Genomic DNA, 26414 nt, shown 5'->3' on the forward strand with positions numbered 1-26414 from the left:
CAAAGGAAGGAAGAAAGGCAGTCACGAAGGAAAAGATGCCCAGATGAAAATGATGGGGTTTTATTTTTTTCAAAAGTGTAAATCTCCTTCAGGCCCACCCCGTCTCTAAAATCGAATCGTACAGTGAGGGAAATGTAAATTATACAGCGATAACGAGCAACAACCACAAACAAACAGTCTCACAACACTGTGACGCCCCCGTGCGGCCGTTATGGGAATCTGGAAACAAGCCACACTCATCAAGTTGTTTTGATGCAGCAATTCAGGAAAATCTATTTATACGCTGTATAATCATCCAAATTAAGTCACTTTTGGTAACATCGTGAGGGATAATTTAAGAAGCCTCTAAATGCCCATAACTGCAAGTTAATGAAGCCTGATTATGTTTATTTGGGAAGCAATTATTTCAATGGATCTCCATTTGTGGCGAATGTTGTGTTCAGGGACCAGTAGGAAAATTCACAGTTACAGGAAACAGTAAATTCTGGAATGAATGCACTGTTTTAAGGTTGACCATGCATCCACTTAACAGGCAAAAAAAATAAAAAAATAAATTCTTTGTGATTACTTTGCTAGTGATTTGGCACTATATCGGTTCAATTACCATCCCATTATTCAGGGGAATAGAATATCAGACTACTGTACCTGATAAAGCTATTTCCAAAGTATAAATTGAGTCCCTGATTGAACTACTTAAAACAAAAAAACAAAAAAACTGAACAGATAACCTGAGAGAGAGAAGAGTGCAGCAGAACGGTTTCAGTGAAGCTATGCCTGCTGACAACACGCCTCTGCAAGCACAGGCAACACGGCCGACTTGCTCTAAAAATGGCCGCTTACACCATCGCTGACGTTTTGCAGGCACGTCACGACCCCCGGAGGCCTCCCCCGTCCGTGTGTGCGGCAATGCCTTCGCTGACAAGAAGATGTGAGGCCCAAGTGGTAATTATTATGTGATGTTTTACATGTGAATGCCACACTTGACAAGATACGATCCACTGAAATACACTCAGTGCCACTCATGCTCTACTAAACCTGGGCCGACCTCGTCAGCACGCGTGCGTGTGTTTGAGCAAACTGTGGTGTGGCCATGTTGTGTCTCTTCTCCCTGTCCACTAAACAGACTTTGCACGCGCGCACACAGACTGAGTTGTGTTCACTGGCTGTATCTCCGAGGAGCGGGATTAGCAGCAACGATAGACTGTTGCCAGATTGCCTTTCAATTTGTCACGCTCATATTTTGGGGCGGTTGTAAACACATTTCGACACGTGTGAAGGGATTTGGTGGAAATGTGCCTTATTTGGGTTTTTCAACCCACGAACATCAGACATCACATGATAGATAGATAGATATACTGTTCCTCACATAAGGAGATCCACGGAACACCTTTCATTTGTTCACGTTTGATCATTTTGCAAAACCGCCGCAGTTCAGTATCTGGTGTATTTTGCTGCTTTCTTGTAGTTTTCTTTTGTTTCGTTTTGTTTGACACTGTCCGTGAATCTGTTCGCGCATAAAATAAAACAGTGCCAGGACTTGTGGGTGATCTGTAGTCCACTGCCCACACTTTCTTAAAAATAACCGCAAGCGAGTGGCAGCCAGACAATTGTGGAGACCAGGCCAGAGCCAAATTAGCCGCGATGTATCGCTTAAAAACAACGCCGCAAGCTGTAATGAATCCTTATGTTTCCCTGCAAGCGCCGCATGTACAAGCGGGTCAAGTGTGATGGTTTTATTAGGGAAAAAACAATTAGATTAAAAAAGAAAGAATCAAATGGATTTGCCTGTCACTGCTTTGCTTTGCATTGGCCGCCTGTTAAAACTGCAGGGTCCTTCGGGTTGCAACAGCTCACCCGGTGACAGTAAATAACCAGTGACATTAACCAGCCACAGCAGCTACTTCCTGTCTGATGTGCGCCCGCCGCGGCGAGCGGGAGGCGTTGCTCCAACTGAGATGTCTGCAAGGATTTGTCATATTCAAATGTGCAAGTTCTCTTGTTTGGACGCAACAAAGACACTGCAGGTGTGCCTAATGCAGCGTCCAATGTGCTCGACCGCAGTTTCCCCTGAGTCTGTGCTGTGCCTCTGCTTCCTATTGATGCACATCTGCCGGATGCAGATGTGGCCTGCCGTGATTGGCCGACGACACACTTTGAGGTGAGGCCGTCTCTCCCTTCAAAGACGATGCTGCAGTGAACAATGAAATGGACCATTAGCATCGGCGGCCGGGCGATGCGCCGGGAAGCCGGACCGCAGCTTCTCATTAATGCGTAATGCATCCCCAACTCAATACAGGGACGCGCTCGGCCATTCACAGAGTTGTTCGTGAATTAATTACATGTTCTGCAACACAAACTGGGCGGTACCAAGCACTCCTCGATAAGCGTCACCATCCATTTAAATGGTATCAGTACTGCCTTGGTACTAAATTGTATATTTATTGTTAATTCCGATAGGCTGGGTTAGTTCTGAATGTCTTAACAAAAACATAAACAAATAATGATTATATGTAATCACGACTGACTAATATTCAAAGGTGGCTAGTGATGCACTATATTTACTGCGTTACATTTACTTAAATAGCTTTTTCGTTTGAATGCAACATGGAAAATTGTACTTGTCAGATTAGCTTTAATGCAATATACTTTTGACTTTTACTTGAGTATTTTTGTTATAAACAAACACTGCATTTATACTAACATTGAGCTCACTACTTGTTCTGATTTAAAAACAAACAAACAAAAAAACAATCATAAATCAGAAGTTACTTACCAGTGACTATTCACAATTATTATTATTAGTAATTATTTGGAGGAGTACTTTTTACTTTTGCTTGAGTCATATTATTCTAAAGTAACAGTCGTCTCGTTTTACTTGAGTGCAATGTTTGGCTACTCCACCCAACTGCAAATATTCCTTCCATTCTGCTGGATCCCTGTGTTCCTCCTTGCTCCTTTCGTTAGTAATCATGATGGCCACAGGATGTCGCTGTTTCCCCGATTGTAACTATCGAGTTCAGTTTAACAGCAATTCCGTCTTCTTCTCTCATCATCAGACTTATTTAGGTTTATTATGGTTTTTAATACACATTTACGAGGTCGTTAATGAATATAAAACATCTTTTTTTTAAAAATAAATATGAACAATTAAATCCTGACTAGCTAGTTAGGCGGATATCGATGAGACCCTTTATATTTTGATAACACCCCCCCCCCCCCCAATTTGCCTCCTGTCCAATCAGCGTCGAGGACCGACTGCAGTAACGAACGCGTCCCTCTTCTGTTTCCCGGCGTGCATTGCGAGAGAGAGAGAGAGAGAGAGAGAGCGAGAGAGAGAGCGAGAGAGAAGGTGCGGGCTTGGCCGGGTTGCTTGGTATTAGGAGGACAGCAAAGGAGAAGCAGCATCCCAAAAATAATAATAATAAAATAAAATAAAAACAAGAAGAAGACTCAGAGGGGGTCTTATTCGTCACTGTGAACCGCTCAGGTAATTGATTTATTTTTTTCATTCAAATACACCGAGGGAGATTCCTGTCGCGAGCTGCTGCATCTCACACAATGGAGCTGTAAAAGCCACCTTTCCGGACCCGGACACCGAAATGAAAGAGGGCCAAGGAGGTTGCATGGGCTTGCATGCTGCATCGGGCGAGTTTTGAGGGGGGGCAGCCGGGCTGTGGTGATTTGCGCAGGTTTCCGCAGGGATTCCCTCAGCTTCGTCTGCAGCCTTGAGCCCAGTCACCGCTCTGTGCTGGTGTCATCCCTGGGGCTGGGTGGGGGCCCGGCTGCTATTAATTAGTGTGCGCTGGCGACCTGGACCCGCACCAGATTACACTCAAGTCCATTTTCACATTTTACGGCTGAAGGAAGACAAATTGCACAGCCGCCAGGTTGCTGCTCAAATAAAAGGGATGTTGTGTACTTTCAGTAAACGCTTAGTAAGCAACTCAATGGCGCGTGTGCAGTTAAGTTGGATGTGTCATGCTCGTTTTCAATGTGGCCGAGGTAACCATATGTCAAAGTCATAAATGGGAAAACTCACCAAAGTGCTTCTGCGAGCAACAGCAGCCTTCCGGAATTCCGCAAGTTAGATGAAAATGAACTGACATTTACACTAGGAATCACTTGGACACGCCAAAATATTTCAATTTGCCCGGCAAAAGCCTTTACTGTGGCATTTGGGTATTTGCACGACACTAGTTTGCCATTTATTGAAAAACTCACCAGTTCATAGCTTTTGTGCTCATTCTATAACCCTCTAAGATACCACAAGATGGCGCCCAAACCCCCAGGAAAGGAGGAAAGTAGTCATTGGTGTCAAGGAAGGGCTAAGTTTTAGCCTGGGTTGTTACCGGAAGTCACGAAAAGCCTTCGCCACATGTGCACGTACACGCTTGTGTCTGGTGCATTTTTTTCAAGATCAAATCTGTAAGAGAACGTGTCTTGCTGAATGTTCTGAACTCCTGTTTGGACGTGTTGGAGCTTGACGTCATGTTGCACTTGTTGAGACGGCAACCGAGCGTGACGCAACTGCGCCTCTGCTGATTGCAGCCAATTAGTGCACTTCATTTTGCCTCTCTGGCTTCAAGGCACCCTTGATCAATCAGTTGATTCATCGATTATCATCGATTGTCATTCATTTCCGAATTTGTGTAAATGCTAACTTTAGGCCAAGTAATTGTTACTCAAGGAGGAGAGGCAAGCAGAGGTATTATGGCAATATCTGCACTGCTTTTTTGTTGTTGTGTAATGATAATTAGATGAGAACGCTGAATTTTTACATTTTTTTTTTTATCGTATCTTAAGCTTAAGCTTTCAATGGAGCTTTGGATCGATGCGTTAATTGTGTTTATGTGGGAGGGATTCATCAATAACCTGGTAGCCACAGCACAGAAATGAAGGAGGTTGCTTTTAAAAATAGACTTAATTGATGAGGATTTTTAACAATTGTGTGAATTTGAATTAATTGTTGATTACTCGTGTCTTGCAGTCTCACTTTGGTTGCTGTGCAAAGAAATACAAGATGGTGTCAGAGCTATATAAAGATGAGCTTCTGCCATGCAGACCTGTTACTGCTCCCCATAGCAAACAATGGAATGGAAATAGGAGTTCAGAACATTCAGAGAACTATTCTTAAATGGTTCGATTTCAGTCCTAAACATAGTGAGTTTAGCCAAGCTAGCGATATTAGCAGGTCAGTCCCGCTGACTCGGCCGGGTCTCGCCAGCTCGCCGGTGTTGTGGCGCCTCGAGAGTGTTCAGTTGTCAGAGTTCTCGGTTGAGGAAACGACTTACCCGAGACCTCCGGGAGCAAACGGACCTCGAGACGAGAATATCTCCGAAAAGATACTTTTCCGCGTCACTAGTCGCGGCCAAGGAAGTCGCAATAGCGAGGGTGAGAATTTGACGCCGTGCGTTTTCACACGCTGAAATAACAGTTGACGGTCTTACTGTCGCTGTGCAAGATTTGCTGTGATTCAATAGAAGCAGCAGACTTTCACACAACCTCCCACGACAAACAGGACACATCTTAGAATAAGGATGGCTGCTTGCACAATCACAAATTGAGGATTTATAGTCGCATAGTCTGTCTGCCTTCCTTAAGAGGAAACATACAATCGTTTGTGTGAGAAAACGTAACTGTAGTTACTAACTATTCAGCTCTAATAAACTTATACCGATGCTTTTTCTCACAGACACCCCTTTAATCCATTCGGTAACATCGAGAAGGTGTCAGAGTGCTGCATACGCAATCCCAGTTTTCTCAAGTACGTCGCTTAGCCCAGCTTCTGTCGCACGTAAGATCGTAAATGACACGAGGAGCAGGGTTGCCAGGCGACTGCATCGTACAACTGGTGTCTGACGACTTTCATTTGCAACGAGCACTTTTAAGAGCAGCAGGGTGTGAAAGCGAGCGCTTTAAGGACGTTAAAACCAGCAGCAAGTTGATGCTGATCCTCCCAATCGGCTTTTCGTCTCACTTAGTCTGCCTGTAACTTGTCGGAAGCGTAAGGCCGCGGCAAAAAGGTACTCATGGCATTTCAATTAATACAGTGACTGACCTCAGGATTAGAAAAACACTTTTCTCATAGGAATGAATGGAAATACTGCGAACGTGGGGTTACATTCCAGACTCACCTGCATTCGAAAAGCGACAAAATAAAGACCCCATGAAAACATTTGTTTGTTTTCCCTCGTCTCCCACGCATTTGAACGTAAAAGTATAAGATGGAAAGAAAATATTGCGCGTATTGTCGCTCCTTTGTGTTATGTGCCTTTAAGAGGTGAGGCGTGTGATGTGTTTGTGTTTTACTCTTCTCCCGGTGTACATTAAGCGGCAGAAAAATACTGTGTTTCCCACATGCCAGTAAGTATACTGTTAAAACCAATAAAAAAAAAACATCGCTTAAAAAGCACAAATTTGCACATGCCACGAAAAAGCTGTATGAACTTTAAACCACGAGAATGTCTTTTGTTTTGCACAAGATGTCTTCGAGAGCAACCAAAGTTGATAATATCCAATGTTTAGGCTCATATATGTATAAATAAAGTATATACATGTACAGTGCCCCCCCCCCATACTCGTGGTTCATCACCTATTTGCAGATTTCTTTTCCCAATTTTTGGCGTTTTTTTCCTTTTAATGCATCTTTTTTTGGGGGGGGGGGGGGGCAATTCCAAAAATGCTAAGTGGCGGTTTATCCCCGCTTATACAAGAGTTTTCGGGGGTTTAAAAAAAAAAAGTAACATTGTTACGTGGCCTCGTGCATTTTACTTCATAGCATTCGTGACTGTCACACAAGCGTAAAAATAATAAACCTATTAAAAATATAAAAGAGAGTAAAAGTAGTGTACTTTACCGAGGGGTGTTCAAACTGACGTTTTATATGCCGTTAGACATATTTTTCCCCAAATATTCCACTGTAGCAAATCCAAATAGATCTGAGCACGACTATTGGATCAGATACGTACCAGGAGGCAATTACATTGTCCTATTTTTTTGGTCTAATGTTGAATTCTTTGTTGAGGATCGCAAAGATGAGTAACCATAAGCTTTTGGAATCCCTTGCCGGGGAGTGTATTTTAGCGTAACGTCGACATCAGAGCACATGTTAATCAAATCGATGCGCACAACCCAAAGCAAGTGCACTGTGATGAGTGGCATTCGAGGTCTTTGTCGGCCAGTGTTGCATTGATTCCCCTCCTACATCGATGAACAAGAAATCCTAGACGATTGTCTTAGTTCTTTAACATCTGTTTTCGAGTGGGTGGGCCGTGTTTGTATGTGGAATTAGCAGAAGTGCTCGAAGCGGGTCAGGCACTTGCCTTGTCTGTCCACGTTGCTTTTCCTCTCTTGAATCCAGCCATCCCCGTGTGCCCGCTGCTCACACTCCTGAACCCCTCTGCTCAGACTGTCATGAATAATAAAAGCCGTGTTCGACTGCTCCTGCTGTCACCGGGGAGACACGCTGTTATCGTTACCCACCAGCGGATGTCGGATCACTGCGTGTATGTTGAGGGCCATTTGCACCAAGAGCCCCTCAATTTTCCTCAACATGATTGGAGCGGATGTATCCCAGAACTACCTGCAATCGGTGAAAATCTGCACTACAGAGAGCGAGAGAGAGAGAGATGAATAATCATAATAATGATCATCCTCTCACACACTTTAAACACATTAAAACACACTTTTAGAGTATTCCAAAGCACCTGTTCTCATTCTCTTGCTCTCACAGTTCTCCAAATAAGAGGTGGAGCGTGCTTGCTTCAGGTTATTTTTGACTCCCAGTTGAAGTTTGACACATAAAAGAAAAGAGAATTCAACATTCTATATTAAAACAATAACATATTCACCTCAACCATTTTATTTGAGCCGCTAGCTTAATGCTAACATATATGAAACGCCATAGACGGACGAACGGAAATTAGTGTAGATGTTATTGTACTCACTAGACTCACATGCACTGTGTTTTCTCTACTCTGTGAGAACGGCGACTATTAGTGGAGCTTTTTCGGGGACGTTTTCTGCCTCTCGTTGCTTCTCAATCATGCTGCATTTCTTCTAGTGGACTTGAATGTTGCCCGGCATGTTGTGCGCCTTCGCTGAAGGATTTCAATCAGTTTTGAGATTGCAAGTGAACATGAATTTACATGGCCGCCTGTTTTCCGGTAATGAGTGCCGCAGAAATGTAAAGTCACACGGCTCGGTCGTTTTGGCGATGGCAGGAGCGGGTGTCGTGCCCGCACTCTGCGGGATGAAGGAATGAGGCGTACGCACGCTGTTTGTTCATCAGCAGGGATCCGACAGTTTGGGGTGACACTATCCCCTGCTCTTCCATGTCATTAGTGAACAAAGCCTGTTGTTAGTGTTGCGTGCTGCTCACGTTATAAGGAAGCCGTGGTCCAAAATAGGTGGATAATCCAAGCTTTCTTTTGATCCAGTTCATAGCTCAGATCTGCAGGGAGATACTTGCCCGCAGGTAAAAGATTTCATGCACTTCATAGCGAGAAGGACAGTCTATTTTCGTCATAGTTTTCCGTGTGTATCCCATCAAGTGCAATTCCACATGTATTCCAAATGCTGCCTCCCTCGTGTCTTGCTGAATTGGCAAGGACATTTTATTTCTTTTTCTTTTTCAATTGCTCCACTGCTCCCAGGTGGATGAAACAATCAATCAACAGTGCTGGAAAGGTTTTTATTGACGCAACCTTGCCACTCATTTTAAACATAGGCACCCATGCAAAAGGATGCCGGCGCACAATTGGATGACAGCTGTCTTGTACAATGGGTTGTATGAACTTGTTCTTCTGTTCACTGATAAATGTTGCGCGCTGCACGGTAACTAATATATGGCCAATGAGTGTACACTGTACAACAAGATTTCAGGCCCAAGCGTAGCAAAATCTTGCCTACAGCTGTTCCTCCCTCTGCAAGACCTCCAGATGCCGATATATTGTCGAGATGTAACATTTGCCAATTCCACGCCGTCTCCTCGGAAAGGCGAAGAAATTGCAAAAGACGCAGCCAGCCCCCTCGGTAAGACAAGTGCTTCCCTCTTATCCAAGTGTCCTTTGCTGTGAAATCAGTCTACCTTTAATCAGGTTTTGGGGGCTCGTCTGCCTTGTCGCTGCTTTCCGCCACGTTGGCTTCCACATGTTATATAACTGTTTTCAGCCCCCCCCCCCCCCCACACACACACACACACTCCTCCCTCAGGGACTTCTGTCTGCTCCACAAACAAAAAGCTGTGAATCTGCTGTCCCAACTTTACATCATTACCTCCGAGTTGTCTCCCAGCATGCACAGGACAGTCCATGCAAAACAGGAAAGTCATAGTGGCCAAATAAGTTTATTTCCTCGACTGCGGAGAGTGGCGGGCATTTTTATTGATTTTTTAGGGGTCAGGCGCTTACGGGTATATGCAGATATGAGGAATTACGGTATTGGGCCTCAGTGACATTTGCATTATTCAGAACAGATGTATTTTGAATTGTGGGAATAAAGTGAGAAAAAATCAAATGTCGCACAGTTCTGTATGCTGAAATACTGAAGATGTTGTCTCTGGCATGGATAGATGAACAAAGACACATTATTTGGAATGAATAAATAATCATTTGGCCAACTAAGTGAACGTTGATCATTTCAAGACAGTGCTTGGAAATCACCGGTCTATATGATGGGGTTCCACTAATGTATGTATTGTTGAATTAATAGCTCTTAATGTTGATTGTGTTGGTGTACCTACAGAATTGTTTATCGCCTATGCACTAGAACTACGTAAATGTCTCTTTTTCCCAGCACATATCCTCTTTGGCCTGACCGCCGCACCAGCTCCAGTCACCATGAACTACCTTCGACGGCGCCTGTCCGACAGCAGCTTCGTGGCCAACCTCCCCAACGGCTACATGATGGATCTGCAGAGGCCGACCCCGCCGCCGTCTTCCACCTCCTCCCCGGCCTCCCCGGCCACGGAGCGGCGACAGCCCCCGAGCGTCCCGACCCCGGCTCAGGGCTCGGCCCCGAGCTCCGCCGCCGCCGCGGGCGGCTTCCTCAGCTCCTTCTCCAGTGTGGTGAAGAGCGCCCAGATGGCGCAGAACGTCGCGGCCGCCGCACATGCCAAGTCGGCGGCTGCGGCGGCGGCGGCGGCGAAGACTGAGGGAACCCCAACGGGAAGCAGTCAGCCTCCTAAGCCTGTTGTCCGCAAACCCAAGATCCTGCTGGTTGTTGATGATCAACACACGGACTGGTGAGTACCTCGTATTTCTAACAGATGTACTATTTTGCCTTGCTTATGTACCGAAAGGTAACCATAGAAACACCTGTCAGTTTGATGCAGGACAGCCTTTTAGCAGAACCACATGAATAAAGAAATTAGTTCAATTTATGCTTTTCAGGTTTGTCAGTGGATATTACCATATGTTCGTCAAGGAACGCCCGCATACTCACGAGTCGGCATTTGAAACTGTGCTTATTTTTTGGTGGGGGGGGGGGACCAGTTATTGAAAACCTTGACTTTTAAAAATCGGGTATACCTTCAACACGCTGATTGGCCAACATCTTTTTTTTTTTTTTTTTTTTTAAATCCCTCTCAATGCTATATGTCTATGTCCGTCTATTTGTCTATCTATTGCTCTAACGTGGGCCATTTTCCACTCCTTAATAGCAATGGTTGCCACTCGGGGCCGACACACTCCCACTTTTTTAAATGGAGGCCGACAATTAGATGAAGAGGTGTCATACCACCATTTTGTGCACCAAGTCCTCTTTCCTCTTCGTCATACTTCTCCTTGCATTTGTAAGTCTCTAAATGCACAGTCATGTCGTGGTTTGATATTGAATTGCATTCTGCGAAATGTCTTAAAATTACCATGGTAACAACTCCGTTGCTCCAAATCTGACAGAACGGTAAGCAGTGGAAGGAGATAGCTTCAATAGAAAAATATCACCTTTCAAGATGTGCAGCACTTTGTTTATCGCATAAGCCTGACTGAATCAATAAACCACGCTTCCTTTTCATGAATTGTTATTTTGTAGCCTGACATCAGCAGGGGAGCCTCAACCTCTGTTGGCGTGTTGCTCGCCATTTCCAGCCCTCTGAATTAATCATCAGTAGGGATCATTACACACCGTCGCCGAAGGCTCTGCGGGGATGAAGCCCAGGTTTAAAAATGATCACTAAATTAATCCACCCCGCTGGCAACCATATGATGAGCATCGTGGGATTGCTCTGCGTAGACCATCTGCTTTTCGCTCAGCCTCTCGGTTCGATATTCCCGCAGGGCTTTATGGTCCTCTTCACACCTCGCTGTTTCTGAAATGACTCGACAGAAGATCATCCGCCATCCCAGGAGCGTGTTTGTGCTCACGCTCGCCTCTTTTAAGGAACGGCACTCCCCTAAGCAACACAACATTCAGTCCCGTAACCACGTTTTGTGTCATATTTAGACTCCGTAGCACATTAAAATGAAAGTTTTTATAGCCGAGAGCGCGAAATGATCCAAAATGTTGGTGAAGATTGAGGGAGCGTAAAAGGTGTCTTAGTACTTGTGTCCTGGTGGTGGTCCTGGGAAAATTGTAGCTAAGCAAATGATAAGACATAAAATATCCACTTAAAAAGTTACTCAAACTCGATCGGTCTTTGTTTTGCCTGTCAGCCGATTAGTTTTTTTTATTTTTTTACCTTGTTAAATCCATCCATTGTCTGTACCGCTTGAACCTCATAAGGGCGTGCTGGAGCCTTTGCCTGGTCAAGGATGTACCCGTCCTCTAAATCAGATGGGATAGGCTCCAGCTCACCCAAAGATTTGGAGGTTTGACAAATTAGAGCTGAGCCAGACCCTAATTATTTCTCGATAGGACCACTTGGTGGCGCTGTTGTTCATCTAAAATGATTTGGTATGCATAGTGTAGTGAAAATCCTTGGCCAGCAGATGGCGGTATTTGCTCGCATCTTCGTTCTAAATAAAATGATTTCTACCTCATGCGTATATTATTATTGGAGCCATGGCTTGACTTGGCTCCACGTAGAAAAGCAAGTACATGCAAGTTTGACATGAGGGGTTTACAGTTTCAATGCAGGACCCTCGGTGAAAGTACAGTTTCTACGCTGCCAAAATACTTGACAAATGGGTAGTACATTTAAGTATTCTGAAGTAGTATTTAATGCATAAAGCACTAAATGTCTGGTTGACTGTCACAGCTGAATGCTTAATGTCATATTAACAAAAGAGAGGGCAAATATTTGCCTGCTGCTTCGGCAACATATCCGCGTCATGACTTTGACTGTCACACTTTAAGGACAATGTGAAACTTGCTTTGAGGAGGCTGAAGTCCTCTTGTTGTCTCGTTTGACTGATTGCCTTCATGTATCAGAATGTAGCTGCTCCCCTCCTGACAATGCACCCAAATATGGTTTATTTGCAGTGTACTTGCGCTTCTGCCCTCAAATCCGATTCTTTTTGTGTTTCTGAGCTGTGTTAACTGCAAGGCACAGTGAACATCAGTCACTCTCTGCCTCGGGACTGAGTTTCCCTCCTGGGCATTCCAGCCGAGTGGCAGGGGTCTCTAGGGAAACTCCGTTCCCTCCTGACAGGCTTGGCCTCCACCAATGACCGGTGCACAAAAGCGTTACAGAGCGCCAATGCAAAGTCTCAAAGAGCATCGCTGCCACCAACAACAACCCCCCCACCAATTTTGTTTTTTTGTATATTCTTTAAAGCCCCCGACATCTTTCCCGCTCTTGTTATCCGTCTCTCCCGGGACAAGACGCAAAATGCCCTGCCAAGTAGCTGTCCCTGTGTTTGCACTGCTCTTTGAATAATACGAGAAGCAGATAGGCCACTTCGGACTTTCTCTGGAATGTTTTCACCGCTTGGTGTAATTCACAGATCTACTGAACATCACCATGACGCCCAAAGATGAATAAAATGGCACTGAAACCAAGTATCCTTTGAAAAAGTACCGTGTTAACTAAGTGTTGTTAGCGAGATTATGTAAGAACTCCAGATTTTGACAGAAGTGTGAGCACTCAAGATGCAGACTGGGTTAGCCAGTTAGCAACCAGCTGCTAACCTGCACTAACAACAGCCAACTACCCGCTCTCATTCTCTGGCTCCCACGTCGCTCACCAGGCCAGGCTCCACCTTTTAAAGCCAAACACACGCAAATTCACCGATATTATAGGGAGGAGCGTGAGGATGGCGACCCCAAGTGAACAACAATAATACTTGCATCTCACATGCACATCTGGTTGTTTAATAATGCAAAATCATTATTTATATTGTGGGGCCCTGTTACGTTCACATCCATGAGATCTTTTGTCCAATTTTCCCTAAACAGTCTTTGCGGTTGTCCGTCTAAACCACAGCTCTCTTTCCGAAAAGAAATGCAGCCGATCGTTGATGACTGTGAGTTTTATGGAACTTGACCCGTACACGAACCTCTACAGAAAACGTATTCTCCTGGTACAAATAAATAGCGATGGAGTTTACATAGCGGGCGTGGGCACGAAAGAGAAGGAAATTCCCGGCCTCTGCCCTGAGCCCAATGTTTACATGTGAACACGAGCAAAGCCGAGCTCCTTGTAAATTACCGCCGTAGCTCCGAGTGACGACACGTTTTGCAATAGGCATTCCAGTCGTATTCGGCCAATAAGCCTATGGGATGGGTGGCGCTCCCTTTCGACTGCGGTGGGCCGGGGTGACGGGGGCACTGCGAGTGCAGTATGTAGGTCAGATACGTTGAAGATTCACGGCTTCCAAAATTACAAGGAATGAGACCTGAAACATTGAAGTCTCAACAGCTGCGAGATCTTATGGACGACATCCCCCACAGCGACAGTAATGAAGGATAATGAATGCACCTTCAACGACATGTGGGGGATTAAAGAGAATGAACGAGGGAAAGAAGTGGCGTAAGGGAAACCGTGTATTGGTGTGAACAAGTCGAGAGGCAAATCCCAAAACAGCTTGTCCCAGTGACCGAAGACCTCCACCATGTAGCGGGGATCCTGGGCTATATACGCACCGCTCGATAGCCTGAAGCCTTTGACAGATTGTTGGCAGTCCCGCGGCTGCGAGGGGTGAAAGTTCAACGCCGAGGACTGGGACACAACATGGCCATAAATGTGAAACGATTTGAAATGTGCTGAGAAATGCACGTTGGTCATTTTTTTAAATTTAAAAATCCTCTTCCCAGTCCCGCTCAACTTCTCCTGCATACGAATAAACAATCCAAAGAGTTGTCCCCTTGAAGCACGTACAATGATGATTAAGAACATTAGTTTGCCAGGGAATTCAGTCTGCTCCAAGCCTCGTACCGTCATGTGCTGTACTCATGGAAAATATGAGCTTGCAAGGTATTTTGGAAGGTCTGTTTAAACTTCTCCTCCTGTCAAATAAACAAAAGGTTATTTTGGGGTTGTTATGAGTCAGAGTACCGTTTGTCCAGGGTAATACCTGAGGCATCCGTTTATGCAATTGTGTTTTACTGCTTAAATACAGAGCCTGTGATTGTAATAACAGTTTTGTGTGTGTGTGTGTGTGTGTTTTTTTAACTATCTAAACATATGCTTCCTTGCAGGGCCAAGTACTTCAGAGGCAAGAAGCTGAATGGGGAATATGATATCTGTGTCGAACAGGTATGTATGAAAAAAAGCTATAGTGCGTGTTATATGGCGTGACATCCATAATGCCTCAACTCACCCCACAACAAGCAGCAATTTGACAGATAGAATTAGTAAGTATTCTTCAAAAAAGCTTCAGACTGTTTATTGTCAGTTGACGTTGACGGTCAAACTAAACGTACAACAGAGAATTACACTTTGTGCAAACAACCACACAGCTTAGCTTTTAGTTTGCTAGCTTCATGCTAATGCTAACATACAATGGGGAACACCATGGGCAATAATTAGCATCTATGGGGCGGTGTAAAACTCTTGGATATTTGAACACAAACGGGGCAGCCACACATGTGGACAGACAATATAACAGTACTCAAGAGTCACAGATTACTATGGAACTGTGACTTCTCCTATGTTTCCATGTATATAGAGTATCTGTGTCCGTCCCAGTTGTCCAAACCAAATGTTTATTTATTTATTTATTTTTTTAATAAAAGTATAATATTATAGAGTGCAATCTTTCTCATTATAAAACATGAGAATTTTTGGGGGCTGGAGGGTTGAACAGATTGACATTTCCATTCATTTGTTGAGTGATTGTAAGATGAGTGTTTTGAGTGACAAGCGTGATCAAGGAATGAATTAAACTAACGCTCTCAAAGCAGCGCTGTGTTTTCGTTCACAATGGGTACTTTTTTTTGTTTTTTTTGGCAGCCAGTATCACTTGTACCTGCACACAAATGCGTCTAGACATACCATATTTACAGTGTGTAGATAACATCTAATTTACCTTCAATAAGTGTTTGGTTATACATCTGCAAGCAATTGTTGAGACTGTGGCGGTCTTTGAAATGGAGTGGTGGGTTTTTATGGGCAGAGGAAAAAAGGGACCACATAAAGTTGGAGTTTACAGCCTGTTTGCTCAAGTCTCTACTGTTGTGGTCTTTTGGTGCTGATGTATAGTTTGTCGTGTGCGTGTTTCTGTCAAATCTGCGAGATTTTTCTGTGCGATCCTGGGGTGTCACCACTATTGAGCCCCGATTAAAATAATAATAAAAATAAAAAAATAAAAAAGTTAATTAGGCCCCTTGAGTCCATGAGTGAAGGGAATCAGATAAAACAAAAAACAAAACAAAAAAGCTGGAGATGACCTACTTAGATCTTGTTGGACGCGCTACTGTTCCCCAGAAGCCCTCAAAGTCAACGCTAACAAGTCAGTTGGTAATTGCCTTCATCGGCCGCCTGTGCATCTTCATGAAAACGTTCAGGTGGGAACCTAAATCTCGGTGTGAAGAGTTGATGAAGCCTTTTAGGTCTTATTTGTCAGCTCCTAGCTTTTAGCATCTGCTTGCGTATATATCCCAGAGACTGTCTTTGGGCTTTGGGGTGGCAGCAATTGAAGTTACTATAGATGACAATCTGTATGGGTATGTGTTTTTAATAAAGAAATATAGCGCATAGTATTACAACATAATAAAACAGAACAAAAGAGAATGGAAAGAAATAAACTGTTGTGCCCGTCAGCATCGGCGACTGGCTCTCCTCTCCCACATGCGAGGGCATTACAGTACATGAATTGCTTCATTTCATTGCCACTGCGCTTGAGCGGCGGCGAATTAATGTGTCCATTTTTGCTACCCACTACAAAGTCTTAAACCACTGCGGTTTATACATGAGGACAGTTAAAATAGGTCTTTTTTGTAGAAGGACAACGGGGTCGTTCTTCAGGTTTGTCAGACCATGTGTGCTTCGGGTTAAAGGAGGGGGAGTTCCACGCGGCGGGGGAGTGACCTCAGCATTGTCCAGACTCCTTTCTGCTTCAGTCTTGACACCTCACAGGCAGTCTGCTCGTTGTTATCTGCAACCTTAAAGCGTTTGGCTGCTGTTTACCCAAGTGTAGCGTGTGCGCAACGTGCTCCAGATGGACTACTTGATTGCTTCACTTTTCACTTGTTCCCTGCAGTACGTCTTGCACTTAAACCCATTCTAAAATCGAGTGTTTCACTGTCGAGCAGAGTGGTGGCTGTTACTGTCGCGGCAAAGTCTCAGTCGTGATCATGAAAGGTGGACTATATGCAGCGCTATCAAAAGCACCACAGTTTGTGGTTCAGCTAAGCTTATCAGGAATTTTGTACGCCCCGTGGCTGCACATTGAATCACTCTCTTAGCATCCACAGGTGGCGAGCATCAATGTACTATTTACAATTCCTACTTTCTCTTTTCAAAAAGTTTTTACCTTTAGTGTTTTACTTGGAAAACATATAATTCCATGCTGTACTCAAGACAGACACCTTTAAAAAAAAAAACAACTAAAACAACAACAACAGCAAACAAACCTTTCTAAATAATCCAATAATTACAAAAAAAAATACATCCACAAATAGGTGAATGTTTAAATAGGTGGGAGAACACTGTACATTAACTGATCCTGTTCTGGCAAAAATGTCTTTAGTTTTTAAAATCTATATATATATTTTTCATTCATTTTTTTCCCCCTCCTGACAATTAGGCCCACAACTTAATTCAGTCTGCATGCAGGTCAACAAAGGAGAAGCATTATCCCTGGAGGCAGTTGTCCTGTGTATCACTTCCTGTTTTCCTTTCCCAAGGCGAATGCTGCTCCAAGACAAGCGTTTGAATGCGTTGCCGTGGCGCTCTGAAAAGCCTCCCATTCTAGCTTTCGGGCCCCGGCACCAGCCACTTCATCCATTAATGTAGCGGCCATCACTCCGCTCAAACAGCAGCAGCCAATCACGGAAGATGTTTATGTGGCTCTTGCCAATATTTTGCCCACTCTCTGATGGGGATTTGCCTGGCACGATGTTAAGATGGAGATCACATATGCAAGCAGGGGCGTGTTTGTGCATTGGTGTGGTCAACCGACTCTGAGCCCACACTTTTCCGCGGTGGGCATCAACAGAACGCGACAAGTGCATCATGCCCTTGAAGCAAATTGAGCGTGACTGACACGTCATTGTCCCCCAAGGCATTTATTTACCCGCCCCCTTGCTCTTCCTCTGCGAGTGACACACGTTCAAATGAAAAGGAGTGGGTGTTATTTTCTCTTTCACTTTTATGACATTGGCACATTCCTTTCACAGATGACTCACATCCTCACGCCATCAGAAAACAGTGCTGAGGATATTTCCTTTTTATTTTTATGAAAGCCCATATAAAGCCCGGCGAAGCAGGCTTAACGCCTCAAACGGTGGTCGCCGTATGATAATGCGCAGATAGGCATGGACTTAACTTGCTGTGTGTACTGGCTGAGTGGGTTGAGCAGGGGGTCAACTGGAGGATTTGCTAGCATTGCCGTGTTTATGTTTCAATATGCTAATCGACTGGAGACGTGGCGAGCGCCAAACCAGTGTTTTCCAACCTCCAAGGCACATACACTGGAAATACATCTCACAGAACTCCACAAAAAGTAGATAAAGTGGACATCCGAGCGATCCAACTTTTTTTCGTTTTTCGACACACGAAAAGCCGTCTGTGGGCCGATGATTTGTTTTGTTTTGCTTTGACTTGAGAGCAGAAATCTGAGATACGAGTGCTGTCAGAGGGGCAGGGAACTCAACTCAACTCACTTCACAACAAGTCGCAGTTTGACAGATCGTGAACAATCCTTCAAAAGAGAGGCTTCACGTTGTTTATTGAAGTTTACTGTCAAGCGAAACATAAAACGAAGCGAATTACACGTTGCATATTTAAACAACCACATAGCTTTGCCTTAATGAAGTCAGTTGGTCTTAATGCCAACAAACAATGCAAACCGGGCTTACAAATAGCATCGGTGTCGTGGTCTTATTTCCACTTAAAACACTGATATTCGAACACAAATGGTGGAGGAACACATGTAGACAGACACTATAACAATACCCCAGACATATTCCTTACCCCTTTGTAGAAAATGACCAATATTCCTGCACCTTACTGAGTCAGTTGCGAAACTCTCCTTCGTGTGTCTCTGTCTGTATTATACTGCCCCCAGGTGGCCAAGCTGTGCACGCCGGAATGAGCAGCACAATATGAATTGAATAAAAACAAAACGTGTCTTTACTATACGTACAAATCTTAGGAATTTTCTTTGCGAAGTAAAATAGCTACTTGGGAACAACAGCGCAAAGTTAAAAGTATGACTGCCCACTCTCATTCATTTACAGTTTCTGGTGGAGCCTGGTCTCAGATGACTGTTCAACAAGGGTGGGCTGATCGTGTCAACTGTTGTTTGAAGTGTAGTTCTTACCAGGAGTCATAAGGAAGCCAGTCTGAAGTCTTTGGAGTACGAGAGGTCGTAGACTGGGAACAACCTCATTTGCCTTCCGTCACATGCTCTTTCTGTCTGGCTGGTTGGATGAATTATAATGTGTCTGATAAAAGTGCTACATCTCACGACCTGTAATAATTTAAGAGCTTTTGTGGCACAAAACCAAAGGAAGCAAGATGTGGTCACAGGGTGTAAACATCCTTGTTTTTCTTTCCCAGGCAGAGTTCTCAGAGATCAACCTGGCCTCCTATGTCACTTCAGGATGCATGGTGGACATGCAGGTCAACAAGGGGGGTACAAAAACGGTCAGGTATGGAAAACTCACTCACTCACTCACTCACTCTCTGACTCCCGTCACGAGTGAAAATGATGTGTTTTGCTGTCACGGGAATATGGGTGGTAATTAAGGACGGGGACGCAGTTTCCTGAAATTCCTAATGGGGAAAATTAACGACCAACTACGGATTTATGTGAAATTCTGAATAAAAACAGCAGTCAAAGTTATAGGAGGATTTCCTCGCTGCAATTATACGCATCACCGTGTTGCAAAATGTGAACCCGAGCACTGTTTGGAAAAATAAATATTCCGAAGGATGGTTGGCTCGCAGCAGTGCGTGGCTCGGGCCAGTTTGCAGCTCCAACAGTAGCCGCGCTCCGACACGTGAAACCATGTATTTAAATAGACTGTTATGTTAAATCAGGGCTCAAGGAGAGTGGTGATCAGCTGATCAGGGTGGCAAAGATGACTTCATCCTCCACCCTAAACCTCATTTGACACTTTATGGCTTTTCCATCGTTTTAAAGAACTGGCAGTGAGCAACAGTAACGTTGCAGACAAGATTTGTCAGCAAGCAAGCGACGGCCAAAACAATTTGCACAATGCATTTTGTTGCTTATCAAGATCATGAATCTTTCTTGTGGTGAGACGAAGCTGGTGAGGCAAAACAAACAAAAAATCATTGTGGTTATGTAATCTGAGAAATCTTAATTCATCGTCACTTTCTGTTCTGATTTAACGAGTCAGCCAAATTGCTTGTCATCTCATGTCAAAACAACTCGTCTTATAGAATATTTGACTTCTTCTGGGTTTGGCCTCAACTTCACCCCTGCTATCTGCGGTGAAAGTCGAGGAAGCAATTGCAGCCGCAGCGTGGAATAAAGCAAGATTAATAGCAAACTACAAGCTGGCGCTCGGCTAGTGTCGTTCTGCCTCGTCAAAATTGACATTGAGGTGATTGTACGCGTGTGCGTTGCATAATTTGGGCGTTATCGCCGCCATGATAGAGAAGCCAAATTGGATGCAGATGGTGTGACTGCCGCCTTATTTGTGAGCAATGGCACTCATTGTCAAACTGTTGCCGTTTTATGACTCTGCCCTTGTCTACGAATAGCACTGAATAGCGCCGAGCGGCCTGGCAGGTTGTCCTCTAAATGCAAGTTCCGAGCCCAAAAGCAAGATGAAAAAAAACCAATCCCCGACAACCTTGATGGTGTTTTTTTTTTTTTTTTTCTTCCAAAGATTACGAATGCATACAAAGTCGCTCTTTGATAGCAAAGCGTTTCATTCGCAGCCAGAGGAATGTCGCAGAATGTCAACAGATAGAGCAAAGTCATAGCACCAATTTCCCAAACACAAACAAAACACCTTTCCGCCGACATTTTTCTGGGTGGCCGCGAGAAACAGAATGTTCAGAAGTCTTGCACTTTGACACTGAATAGCGTAGCCATGCCTTTGCACGCTTCTCAAGGCTGGTGGGACCTTTGAATTCAGTCGGCAGACGAGCTTTTGAACCACTTACAAGTGCGCCAGCAAACTTCATAGCAGTTGTGATTTATGCATTAAAGAATCTCCCATTTATCTTTGAAAAGCGTTGAACCAGTGAGTTCTCCACATGGACAAGTTGCGAATGTCGCTATTTCGTTTCATTTGGTTTCACCAAATTTGTTGCCGTCGTTATTAATGCTCCCCGGTTCACTTTAATATTGCTGCTATCTCTGTTTTTTTTTTTTGAAGACCCCAAGATCTCAAACAATCAAGATCTCGACCGCAGTTGACTTCACCTCTCTCTGTTTGTGTTTTTTCAAATGTATTCTTTTAACAGTGTCGTCCTCCAGTAAGGTTGAAAGAAGTTATTAGCCTATTTTGACAAAGTAAGGAGTAGAATGTACACATAGCTGTTTTCAAATGTCGGGAATAAAAGTAAAAAGCCGCAGATGACCCACTGGGGACACCAAAAGTCTGCAATAGAGCAAAGAGGCTCTCATATTTCCTAACATGGTCGAGTGTCTAGACAGCTTTCGAGAAAGTTTCGTCTTTGAACGTAGCTTTTCGGTCCCGACAGGTTTCTTTTTCCACTCGGCCTGTCGAAGCTGCAGTTGAAACTGATACTCGCCGACTTGAATGCTGCTAAGTCCTGTTGTGTGAGCTGCCGATCAACCAGCTGTCAGCGACTCGTCTTGTGATTGTCTTGTGGCTTTTGCTTTGCCTTCCCGTCAGAAGGCTTTTGAACACTGAGTGCGAAAAGAACACCTTGGCTTACTTTACACCTCTCTGAAGGGAAGGGCTGCTGCACGTGGAGAGGTTACACTTCTCACTCTGCTCTTTGTTGTTGCATGTGCTTCGTGCAATGAAAGAGTTCATTTGTGTGTTTTTCCATCATCGCAAGAAAGAGCATCTAATATCAGCCGTCGCCACCGCGTGCGACGTGGCGTGTAGTCCGCAGCAAAACAGCACACCACAAGGTAGAGTCATTATGACATGTTGTTCTCTGTGGCACTGCTTTAGTCAGCCCCTTGGAGTCTCCACACGTCGCTGCCAAAACCTCCAGCAAACCGCTCAACTCCCAAGGAGCGGTGGTCTGGCTGCAAGGGAAATCGCCAAGCGGCCCAAAGTATGATAAGCCACAAAGTAACAATCCCGTCCACCCGTCACTTCATAATAAAACTTGTTGATTAATTGGTCACCTTGCTGTTTATTGAGCTCGTTTTACTACTGTTACACGAGCCGTAACTGTTTGGGCCACGTAAAAGCAAATGGCAGTTGGGAGTGTTTCTGCTTTGTAGCCTGGAATTTTTATCACACCAAACATCAAAATTCAATAAAACACCACTTTTATTGCACTTCAAGCGCCTAATTAAGACTGGCCGCGTAAAGAACTGCATCACTGAAACCGGGGATGCTTACTTCGACTACGCTGTAATGAAACCAAATCGATTCATGCTTATTCAGCTGGAGTTTTACAGCATTTTGAGACGTTATCAAGGTGCTTGACAACAAACTTGTCGGATGGAGCAGAACATTGTCGAGCAAAAAAAAAAAAAGAACTTTTTGTTATTAAGGATTATGACGTTGATGCACTTGTTTGGCCACACTTGAAGATCAGATGTGTCAGCTCTCCTTACACAGTGTGAAAGATTTCCCCCGGCCTCAGCGGCAGGTGGGACAAAAGTTAATTTCCGATGCCGGCCGGCTGCGGCTCGACTTCTTTTCCTCTTATTTTCAGAGCACAATTGGAAAGACAGACAGATTACATAAGAAGATCCTCGTCTGATTCTTGTCATTTTCTGTACGGATTAGTCTCCCCGTCTTTGGTTACATTCGGTGACGATTTACCACTTTGGCCCACACAGAGCTAATTCAGACACATACATAGCACAAGACAAGCTCACAACCCTTTCCGCCGACCTTCTTTAAGGTCCGTTTTAATCAGCGAAGAAAGTGGGCTGCGCGGAGCTGCCTCAACACCTAATACGACAGTGAGGTTCATCTCGTTACAGAGCAAATAAATCCTGTTCACAGAAACAGCTTTAGGGGTCCAGGGGGTGGTTTCCTTTCAGGGCACTTTAGCCGTAATGAAACTTGTCCACCATCTCTGCTTTTAGAATAAAACCACAAATACAAATTCACTGAACAATTCATAATCCCCCCACCCCCACCCCCACTTATTTTCATGAAACTGGCTGGTTGGAAATAACAGCCTGAAACTAGTCGAAATGTCTGTACCTGACCAACACCATGATGAAAGCTGGTGTGCCAATACTTTTATTTTTTTTAAAAAACCTAATAATTATATACTTTGAGCCCTATAGATAACATTTACAGTATCCAAAGTCTGTTGGACTTCATTTGTGTCATCAGTTGCCGTTATTGCCACTTGTTGCCGTTCCGAAACGGCTTGTTCAAATGTTCACCGACTTAATGTCTGCCCAAATTTTAGGTGAAAAAAAATCCCGCTCTGGTGCTTTCTCTTTACAATGGAGACGAGCTTTGGCCGCAATCCAGAGCTTCGGCAGGCCTGACCAGGCAAACGCTCAGAATTTGAGCCTCTGCCAGATCCCTCTGGTGCCACCGGGCCTGGAGCCACAGCCGTAATTACAACAAGGCCTATATTCAGGCCGGTGGACCACAAAATGAGGCTTCAAGTCGGCCACTTCACACAGAGGAACTGGTCTCTTTGGATGTGATCATTTTGGGTGGGCACAATGAGGAATCAGTAATCCTTCAGTAAATTGTTTACATCCACAGATGTTTTTGCAGGGATTATTATTATCTCGTGAAGATGAGCTTGAACAAAACTATTATTTTAGTAGCAAATGTCAGCGCCCATAAATCTGAAAGATAAGGCCCGGAAGATAATTTGGTTGGATCCATGGACAAGTAATTCAATAGGGGTTCTCCTTACACGAATAAACACAGCTCTGAATCATAACTCTGGTTCTAATATTTAGGTCATCAATCAAGAGCTTCCTGTCTTCCTTATAGGAAAGGTAATTGTCTCGTAGTTGCATTTTGCTTCGATGACGGAATGCTCGTTTGGAACAATGCCTCGTTGTGCCGTGCTGATCCTTGGTATGTTTCACGGTGGTGCATTCCCAACGAATTCTCCTTATCATGGCGAGACTGACTAATGGGAAGTTAAGAAGAAGAGAAAACCTGATAAAGGGCAAACATACGAGCTCAATGGGTGAGATATTCTGTAAAATGAATACACCTTAGTTCACGGAAAAAGCAGCATGTGTGGTCACTTTCCTTTTCGAGTACACTATGTAAACTATGATCCGTGGATGGAGTTATTGATGTCTTAATGCTGTAATCCATCACTCCCCAATCCAGATATCGGTGCTTGATCTCAACCTTAGTGCACCTTAGTGCACAAATGAATGCAAAGAGTGAATTATCATAAGAAGATTGAAGCAATGCGCTGGACGATTTGGTCCATAAAGCATCACGTCACGTCTACGGGAACAATCCCTGCGACTAGTCGACATCAGGTTTCTACCCAGTAGATCCACACTGTGGCATGCAAACGGGCAGTAAAACAATAAATGATTGACACTACTCTGTATATATTATCCCAGAAACAGGACAGAAAGTTTTACATGTGCAAAGCTATAACGGGGACACTTCATCTGCAGCGGAGAGCAGTGGTAGCTGACACTCGCATGATGCAGCACTTGTGTGTTCGCTTGAAACTGTTTTGGTGCCAGAGCCTCAAGGACCGGTTTCATCCAGTATAAATAGCAGGTTTGCAGCCACCGTGGCCGAGTGCCGCAGGAGTAAGGAGGAACTGCTGTCGTCGCTCTGTCGCCGAGGAACGACCTCTTCTGAGCTGTCCCGTCAAACATAACACTTTAAGTTTCCGAACGCCTTCAAGAGTTGGTCTGTAGTGGCGATCCACAGCCTGGAACCACGCTCTGTATGCCCATCCACTTATTCGTGCATATTTGCATCGAGTGCGTCTCTTCAAAGAGTCACAACAGTACAAAATGATATCCAACCTGTTATTTTGTTGCATTCCAGCGAGCAAACCATGTTTATAACAACCAATAGGTTTCTTTTATTTTAGTATCCAGTCAAATCCATGCACGGTTGTGTATTATCTACGCTGAAATGTTACAGTACAGGTTAGCGGCAATTCTGTTTCAGCCAAACGGAATTGATCCCAAAGTGATTAAAAATGTGCGCGGCTTTCACTCAGGTACCCGTTGGGTTGCTTGGCCCCTGGCCCAGAACAATTTGTAAAGGAAGGATTAGGCTGTGTTAATTGGATAGATAGTCCAAAAAGATTAGGCGCTCTCCGGGGGATTTCTTCACCCGACACAGCCGGTGGATAATCGAGCTCCCGAGTGTGGACGCCGGGTCCAGATGCAGCGCGGTAATGTGCCGACAGAGCTATTCGCCTGGACCGAGCCACCGTGGCGGAGACGTCCATTTGAAGCATATGTAGCTGGGGGCAGAGGTATAAAACACGGAGGTCATTCTTTATGAAAAGAGCGATGACGGATACGGATCAATTCAAGGCAATGCGCATGGTGTTAGGAGGACGATGATGCATGGTAACCTCATTCTATTGAAGGCTCTTTATAAATGTCTCTCTTTTCATTTTCATCAGCGAGTTCACTCAAAATCTGCTTATTCGCCGACATTGTGCTCCCAAAAAATCTGCGGTTTATCGTGATTGGTTTTTGACGGGGTTTTACAGTGCACTTACTGTACTTACTGTAATGGCCTCGCATGTAGGAAAGGCGAGCCAGATCTTTTTCAGCTTCTTATTTAACGGCGGGAAAGCAGTACAACACATAAACACAACGAGCACACTCACGCAGGAGCTGCTGTCGGCCACAGCTCACGCGCAGACACTCACACGCAGACTCGCTGATGGCCCCGCCTCTTAACGGCACATACATTTATTGAACAAACAGACACTACAATATGTTTTTCTATACATTTTATGCTTGCAAATACTGTTTTGCCTGGGCTCAAATAAGCTTACAAAGTGTTTAAAAAGTGTGTTAAAGAAGTTGAAATGTTTTAGTTGTGATTTTTGTTTTCTTATGGTCTCTATAAGCGGATTTTCACCTATTAAGGCTGGGTCTGAACTGTATCCCGCACGATAAAAGCGGACTGTAATTAGGCGTGCTTAAGTTGAGCATTTCCAATCCGATTGCTTTCATGTGGATCCACGTTCAGGTCCTTCAAACCGGACTTCGTCCTGATTCGCCAGCATGCCTACAGCATGGTGCCGGGAGATGACTTCAGGAACCTCGTCATCGGCTTGCATTTTGGCGGCGTGCCGAGCGTCAACTCCCTCTTCTCCATCTACAACTTCTGCAGCAAGCCTTGGGTGGTAAGTCAATTATTAGCGGTCCGTTTTGCACTACTTGAACCCCCGCTGAGGTGTCGTGACTCCCTCCCTCCCTCCCTCGGCAGCTGATTTTATTTGGGCTTTCGAATGGAGCTGTAACACCTGTCTCTGGAGCTGGCAAGGCAGGTGACCTCCAGGGACTCGTATTATAACTCACGATTCAAAATCCTGCAGTGAAAAAAGGGGGCGGCCTCACATTCTTGTTGCTTTTTAAACGATGTGCTCGCTTAACTAAGACAGTTTATTTAATATGTCTTGCAGTTCTCTCAGATGATAAAGATCTACCACTCCCTCGGTGCGGAGAAATTCCCACTGAATGAACAAACCTTCTATGCCAACTACATGCAGATGGTAAGTGCCCTGTAATTATTACTTTTATGCAAAA

General features: G+C 44.4%; 1 protein-coding gene and 1 long non-coding RNA gene across 7 annotated transcripts in view; one reads left to right on the top strand and one right to left on the bottom strand.

Annotated features, from left to right (window-relative positions):
• Nucleotides 1-876: 876 nt before the first annotated feature.
• The window catches only part of LOC133471594 (synapsin-3-like), an 80777-nt gene continuing 55239 nt past the window's right edge, over nt 877-26414 (top strand). For 4 of the 6 annotated variants that reach the window (XM_061761251.1, XM_061761253.1, XM_061761248.1 and 1 more), the window contains exons 1-6: nt 3324-3487; nt 9796-10243; nt 14578-14635; nt 19103-19194; nt 25855-26011; nt 26291-26380. In XM_061761251.1, coding sequence (XP_061617235.1) covers nt 9840-10243; nt 14578-14635; nt 19103-19194; nt 25855-26011; nt 26291-26380 — 801 coding nt within the window. In that variant the 5' untranslated portion in view covers nt 3324-3487; nt 9796-9839. Of the gene's footprint in view, nt 943-2139; nt 2159-3323; nt 3488-9795; nt 10244-14577; nt 14636-19102; nt 19195-25854; nt 26012-26290; nt 26381-26414 lie in introns of those variants that run through there. The other 2 variants (XM_061761249.1, XM_061761250.1) reach the window with 2 other exon arrangements.
• LOC133472281 (uncharacterized) lies at nt 6871-7936 on the bottom strand. The gene is made up of 3 exons (XR_009786666.1): nt 7707-7936; nt 7483-7604; nt 6871-7408 (listed from the first exon to the last, which is right to left on the bottom strand). It is a non-coding gene; the product is annotated as an uncharacterized LOC133472281 (long non-coding RNA).

The sequence above is a fragment of the Phyllopteryx taeniolatus genome, chromosome 22, assembly GCF_024500385.1.
Source record: "Phyllopteryx taeniolatus isolate TA_2022b chromosome 22, UOR_Ptae_1.2, whole genome shotgun sequence".
Taxonomy (NCBI): domain Eukaryota; kingdom Metazoa; phylum Chordata; class Actinopteri; order Syngnathiformes; family Syngnathidae; genus Phyllopteryx; species Phyllopteryx taeniolatus.